Source organism: Apium graveolens, chromosome 9 (assembly GCF_009905375.1).
Source record: "Apium graveolens cultivar Ventura chromosome 9, ASM990537v1, whole genome shotgun sequence".
Lineage (NCBI taxonomy): Eukaryota > Viridiplantae > Streptophyta > Magnoliopsida > Apiales > Apiaceae > Apium > Apium graveolens.
Window position 1 is genome coordinate 245,127,210 of NC_133655.1, and position 7,310 is coordinate 245,134,519.

Consider the following 7,310-nt stretch of genomic DNA (forward strand, 5'->3'; position numbering starts at 1 on the left):
AATTTAAATTTAACAACCTACATCTCAAAGTAACAAAGCAAGAATCAAATCCCTCTCTATCTTTTGGCAAATGTTATATCCTTCAGAGCAAAAAACCCTCTTAAAAAACTGAATTTTTACTAGATTTATTAATGTACATTTAGGAAGGATATTTTAGTCTTTTCATATTACTTTTGCTGTGAAAATTATAACCGGATTTAACCTTGAAAATGGACTTTGCATTGAAGTGCCCAATTCAATTGCATCTGTGGCAACAATAAAGGTGGGTGGGTGACATGAAAAATTACATTAGAATGTACCTCCCCTTCTTTACTGTACAGCCACCAATGTAAAACTGCAACAGTAATTACTAGTAGAATGCTACTGTAATTTAAATATCAGCTGTTTGTGTAAATTCATTTCATACTCTCTTAAACCCTAATTGTTAATAATTCAAGTATTTAAAAGCCGCTCTTTTTCTTAAACCCCTTTTCTCTCTACAGATTACAATTTATATTCCAATGGGCAAATCTTCAAAGAAATCAGCTACCAAGGTCTGTAATCTCTTTATTTCAAACCCCTTTTTGTTTCACTGAAATATATCTATAATATATATTTATTTATCTGTATTTATATGTGTGTTTGTGATGGTCAATAGATAGTGTTATGTGTTTGTTTTTTTGTATCCATGTTTGTGTAATTGGATTAATGGAAGTGTTTGTTTTTTGATGGGCTGGTTTTTTAGGTTGAGGTGGCTGCTACCAAGCCATTAAAGAAAGGTTTGTGCTTTCTTGATTTTTTTGGTCTTTTTAAGTGTTTGTTATGATTGGTGTGTTGAATTTTGAGTTTTTGTTGATGGGTTTTGTTTGTTAAGGTAAGAGAGAAGCAGAGGAGGCTGCTGAGGAAGTGCCTATAAAAAAGCAGAAGCAAAATGAGGCAGCTTTGAAGCAGGTAGTTGCTAAGAAGAAAGCAGAGGCCAAGACAAAGAAGAGCAAGAAAGCCGAGAGTAGTTCGGAGGAGGATTCTTCTGATGAATCTTCCGAGGAAGAAGTCAAGGTAGAATCTTTTTGTGATTTTACCTGTTTCTTGAATTGGGTTATGATAATTTTTGAGTGGTTATGATTTTTGTTTTTGTTTGATGCATATAATGTAGCTGAGTGGTTGTTTTGTTGTATGGATTATCAGGTTAAGCCTGCTGCTAAGAAACTCGTGAAGAAAGTCGACACTAGTAGTGATGATAGTTCCTCTGATGAGGTATGTTTCTTTGATCAGTATTTGTTATAAATGCTGACATGTTATTTATTGGTTACGAGTTTACAATGGTTCTTGTTTTGGATTGTCATAGGAGACTGTTGTTCCGGCTAAAGTAGCCAAACCTGCTCCTAAGGCTAAGGTGGCCAGCAGCAGCTCTGAGGAGTCGGATTCTGATTCCGAGGATGATGTGAGTTAATGAAATACTGTTCCAAGATTAATAATTGTGTGTTTCTGTTGAGTTATGTAGATTACTTGACTATGTACTCACAATATAGCATTATGAAAGTCCGTGTACTGTACGGCACAATCTGGCATGATTTGTTTGATGTTTAAATTTCGAATATTGGAATAAGTTTTTTTTTGTGGAATTGAAGTTGGTATATAGTTGGTGTTCATCAAAGTCATGAACACTATTCGTGTCTGCTGTGGTGCTTAGAATTTAATGGAGTGATGCTAATATTAACATATACCCGGCTGACAGTTTACTTGTTAATATCATACATTAATCAAAGGAATAAGATGCCACTGAAGTATAAACCGCTCCTTATACATTGCAAGAATATGTTTGATCAGTAAGGACTGCAAATATTATTCTGTTCCATACTTACCTGAGTGGAATGATGTGTGTTACTTGTATCAATATTATTAATACTGTTCTAACAGTCAGTAATTCAGGAGCCCAAGAGTAAAGTTCTAGTGAAAAAGGTACCAGCAGCAACTATTGCTAAAAATGGTTCCGTCGCAGCCAAGAAGAAAGTCGAGAGCAGTGATGAATCTGATTCAGAATCTGAAGAGTCTGATGAGGAAGATGTGAGTTTGAACATTACACATGTTATCATAATTGAGTGGTTTTGTGTGTAAGAAATAACTTTATTGTATGATGATAATGCTTATGGCTAAACCATTCTCATTCTGTGGTCAAATGTTTTTTTTTTGTATTTATAATTGTTAAATGTTTTGTTTGTTTTAGTTTTTGATTTGACATCAAGTTGTATGCAGCTCTGTGTACTGTCATCACAGTTGCTGACAAAAACCTTGTCTGTTTTGTTGCTTTAATTTTACATTTTAATTGGAAACTATAAACTGCTACTTGTATTTTGCTAGAATAAGGTATATCCGCATGTATTAATTTTTGTTCTTTGCTTCCTTGTCAGAGTTATGCATGCATATGTTGTTCTAATAGTCTGTTATTTAGGAACCCAAGGCCAAGGCTCCAGCAAAAAAAGTTCCTGCCGCAACTGCTGCTAAAAATGGCTCAGCCAAAAAGAAAGCCGATGGTAGTGATGATTCTGATTCAGATTCTGAAGATGACTCCGAAGAGGAAGATGTAAGTATGAGGAAATTGCTCTTGTTACTTGAATTGTCCTTTTCCCTATGCCTACTCGATGCTGTATATCCATGTGCAATAATATCTGCTGTTTACATCCTTATTGGAATGTGTATATATGTTGTTACTGATAGTCAGTTCTATAGGAACCCCAGGTCAAAGTTCCAGTGAAAAAAGTTCCTACAGCAACTGTTGCTAAAAATGGCTCTGTTGCAGCCAAAAAGAAAGCTGATTGTAGTGATGATTCTGATTCAGATTCCGAGGATGACTCCGATGAGGAAGATGTAAGTATGAGGAAATCGCTCTTGTTACCTGAATCATCCTTTTCATTGTGTCGAGTGGGTGATCAGAAGTATAAAATTTATGTTGATTATGGTTATGACTAACATTTATATCTAAACTAAACAGGAAACTCCTGCAAAGGTAGCTTCTAAGGCTGCTCCTGTATCCACCAAAGGAAATGATGATACCTCAGAGAGTGAGTCTGAAGATGAATCAGATGACAGTGACTCTGATGAGGTTTGAACATTTTCCTCTGTACATTTCAAGCATTTCTTGATTTAAACTACAAACTTGCACAATTTATATTTAGTCATTAGTACATACCTTTTTAAAACCATCAATAATATAATATCAACACACTCATCTTCGAGAAGGGCATGAAAATCTCGTGAATATCTCATAGTTGTAAATCTATTTTATTACTTGATTAATTTCTTTGGGTATGATGTGCAGCAGACGCCTAAAGTTGCTGCAGCTAAAAAAGATGATAGCTCTGATGATGAGAGTTCTGAAGAGGAATCCGAGGAAGAAGACATAAAAGCTCCCAAGACACCGAAGCAAAAGGTACATAGCAATCCCCGAATAATGTTACATTAGATCACTGAATAATTCTTGCCCTTTGGGTTGAGTTGTAATTTACATTTTGCTTAGGATTAATGTTTGAGACTCTTTTGGTAAACAGGGTGGTGATGTAGAAATGGTAGATGCGGTTTCAGCAAAGTCAAATATCAAGAATGCTGTAAGTGCTAAACAGTGGTTGATTGTATGTTTTACCTACTTGTAGCTTATGTTGAATATGACTTTCTGTTGCAGCCAAAAACCCCTAGTACTCCTCATGTTGAAGCTACAGGATCCAAAACTCTTTTTATGGGCAATTTGTCATTCAGAATTGAGGAATATGACGTGTGAGTATATTTCTTTTAAATAAGGTTCTACTATCAGAAAATTCTAGTCTAACGACTATTGTCCTAACAGGGAACATTTCTTTAAAGATGCTGGTGAAGTTGTTGATGTTCGCTTTGCTCTCGATAGAGAAACTGGGGACTTCAAAGGCTTTGGCCATGTTGAGTTTGCCACAGTAGAAGCAGCTCAAAATGTACGCCCGTCTCTCCCTTTCACACTCTGTTTTCTTTTGCACCCAATTTGCAAATTTCTATATTTAGTCTTCCAAAAACTTGTTAATATAAGCTCGCAATTATGCCTGTGGATCTAGTTTTTCACACTCATTTAACTCACAATTCAGATTTACTCGATTGTGCAAAATAATCGTCGCAGCAAATTATTTATCTTGCCTTCTAAACTATAATGCAAATTGATGAAGTCCTAAGTCTCACCAAGAATGGTGGTATCTGGGAAGTGATTCTAATGCTAGAAATGTTTCTCCGATCATTCTGTGTTAAATTCAACTGTTAGAAATATATTCACATAATCTTTAATTAACTTAGGAAATGTCAACTGAGCATTTTGTTTGTAGTACAACTTGGTCAGATGTTGTAATCGTTTTGTGTTTTATCCTATATATCTAGAAGACTACAAAGTCAAAATGGTATCATGCTGTGACTTTTCCTTCACAGGCTCTTAAATTAAGTGGTCAGGATCTTTTGGGTCGCCAGGTTAGGCTTGATTTGGCCCGGGAAAGGGGTGCATTTACTCCAGCCAGCGGGTAATAATTCCTCAACTTAATTGCAGTACCAAGTTCTTTATATTACTTCAAAGAATTTATTTTGATCAAACAATATTCAGCAACGAGAACTCGTACCAAAAGGGAGGAAGAGCCCAAGGTCAAACAATATTTGTGCGAGGTTTTGATACAAGTGGTAGGGAGGACCAGGTATGCACTGTCTTTTTCTGCTGTACCGTATTTACAAGTCGATATCGATCTGACATTCTGAATGTTTTACATACGACAGGTTCGTAGTGCACTCGAAGAGCATTTTGGAGCTTGCGGACATATATCAAGAGTGTCTCTTCCCCAGAGTTACGAGGGTGGTTTAAAAGGGTATGTAATTAATGTTCTCTCAAAATCTTAAGTTGCTCATTGAGCTCATATTAGGCACATGCGTTGTTAGCTACATGTAAACAATTTTTAATAATTCATATATTTGTATGACATTGCTTAGTAGCTCTTAACAGTACTACTGTTGTTTTATGTATCTGTTCCTTTCTGTACTATCATAGCTTTGTCAATTATTAAGACGTGAAGTGCTTACCCGGTAATGATTCTTCCTACTTTCTTTTTCACTTTTCCTTATATAGGATTTCATTCGGAATCATCATGGAATTTAGTGTGATAAATTATATATCTGTTTACTTGTGATTCTTGTGAAGGAATTCCTGAATGATCAAACCAATGTAGTCTCATCTTCATTTTTGGTAATAGAATCCTGCGGTCTTTCGGATAACAAATGAGATTGTGGTCTTGTTGTCTCTGTCAAAATTTATCTCATCAATTAGCAACAACTTATAAGTAATTCAGGACTAGATTCATCTACTTTTGATGCCTATACTGTTTTTAATATGTATATCTCCATTTTGCAGGATTGCTTACATGGATTTTGCAGACAGTAATGGTTTCAATAAAGCTCTGGAACTTGATGGATCAGAGCTTGGAGGGGGAACATTGACAGTTAATGAGGCGCAACCTAGAGAGAGCAGTTTTGGCAGTGGAGGTGGCGGCGGAGGTCGTGGTAGGAGTGATGGAGGTGGTAGATTTAGTGGAGGTCGTGGCAGGTTTGGTGGTGGAGGTAGAAGTGGTGGTCGGTTTGCTGGAGATAGGTTTGGTGGTGGAGGTAGAAGTGGTGGTGGCCGTGGTGGGAGAGGACGGGGAGGATCTAACAGACCTAGCATGGCTACGCCTGGTACAGGTATAATTTAATTACATCCATGTTGTTTTGTCTCTAAATATCTAATCTGAAATGATTACACCTATACTGACAAGTCATTAAAATTTATCATTTAAAAATATTTGGACAGAATGCTTAAGTATTGGTTTCAAGTTTCTGCTCCTGTATGTAGAGCGGGCAATTTGGTACACGACACGTGAACACGACACGAAACGACACGAAAAATACGGATATGGGTTTTAATTTTTGGTACACGAAATACGAATGTACACGAACACGAAATTACACGATAGATTTAGTGTCGGATATGGGTTTCAATTTAGGTACACGAAAGTACACGAAATTACACGAGATAAATATATTTATAAATTAATATATTTAACATATACATATATTTATGTATATAATATAATATAATATAATATAAATATTTACAAGTTTTTATAGAATACTATGTAAAAATATATATATTTATATATACACTCTCCATATTTCATTAAATTATACATTAAAATAGATTTTTTTATATATTATATGTATATATATATATTATATTAATTTTTTATTTAATGTACACGAAAAGTACACGGAAAGTACCCGACACTATTCGAGTCGGATATGGTTTTCACATATGGGTACACGAAATCATTTCGGGTCGGATATGAGTTTCATGTTTACGTACACGAAACACGAAATTACACGACACGAAAGTACATGACACGACCCGATTGCCCGCTCTACCTGTATGTCCTAGTGTGCATAGTCATCTTATGTTAGCATTTGTAGCTAACATGGGGTGGTATATTAGTAATTTGAACAATATATCTGTCCTTAATGAGTGTTATATTTCTTATTCCAATGTCTCGTTCTTGTTTGATGCAGGAAGAAAGACAACATTCGATGATTAAGTTAGAAGCGGTTAAATTTGGAAGCTGGTTATGGTTGCCTAAAAAAATTTGTTTTCTAATATCCTATTTTAGTAAAGTTTTCTCCACATAGTATATATAGTAACATGTGGCTGAGAAGTTTTTAATTTGAGGTTTGGAATGCTGGAGTTTTTTTTAGTTGAAACTTGAAATGCTGGATTTACAGTATATTAGTTAGAATGTTTTTGTAGGCATTTACGTCTTATAATTGTACCAGACAGACAAAATATGGATGCTTTTAAGTTTTTTTTTTTTATGTTAAACAAGTTTTGCATAATAAAAGTTAATTGTTCTTCGTGGGGTATTGTCGATGGTCATGAATCTGGATAAAAATATGAAAAGTATTGTGTGGTACAGTGGTCAAAATATTGTTTATTTTAGATAATATGCAGACCTAAAAAATTGTAATCGGAATTAATCCACAAGCCATCCTCGTTAAAGGTATAATTAACGAGAATTGTTATTATACATAACGACCAAGTAACCTGTGAAATCAACAAAAATTTTAAATTTTAACAATACAGTAGGTTATTATTCTCCGATAGAGTGATGTATTATAAACCTCCTCAACTATTATTGAAAATTCATACAGTTGACGTTTATTTTGCTCATCACTTTGAAATTAACAAGGTATAAAATAAAGGAGAAGTGATGTGTAATTTGTGTGCATGACTTACAAGGGCATACATGTCTTTACAT

The 7,310-nt window shown here is 34.9% G+C and overlaps 1 protein-coding gene across 4 annotated transcripts; it reads left to right on the forward strand.

Annotated features, from left to right (window-relative positions):
• The first annotated feature begins 395 nt into the window (after nt 1–395).
• On the forward strand, nt 396–6,916 carry LOC141686892 (uncharacterized). 4 transcript variants are annotated; one of them, XM_074491983.1, is made up of 18 exons: nt 396–533; nt 725–758; nt 854–1,035; nt 1,165–1,233; nt 1,325–1,420; nt 1,897–2,043; nt 2,429–2,560; nt 2,707–2,844; nt 2,969–3,079; nt 3,296–3,406; nt 3,525–3,581; nt 3,656–3,747; nt 3,818–3,938; nt 4,417–4,505; nt 4,586–4,673; nt 4,753–4,841; nt 5,381–5,706; nt 6,568–6,916. In XM_074491983.1, the coding sequence occupies exons 1-18, from the start codon at nt 501–503 to the stop codon at nt 6,591–6,593; spliced, it is 1,941 nt and encodes a 646-aa protein (XP_074348084.1). In that variant the 5' UTR covers nt 396–500; the 3' UTR covers nt 6,594–6,916. The 4 variants fall into 4 exon arrangements, with proteins under 4 accessions (XP_074348084.1, XP_074348085.1, XP_074348086.1 ...); XM_074491984.1 differs by having other exon boundaries at nt 3,299–3,406; XM_074491985.1 differs by having other exon boundaries at nt 2,716–2,844.
• The last annotated feature ends 394 nt before the right edge of the window (nt 6,917–7,310 follow it).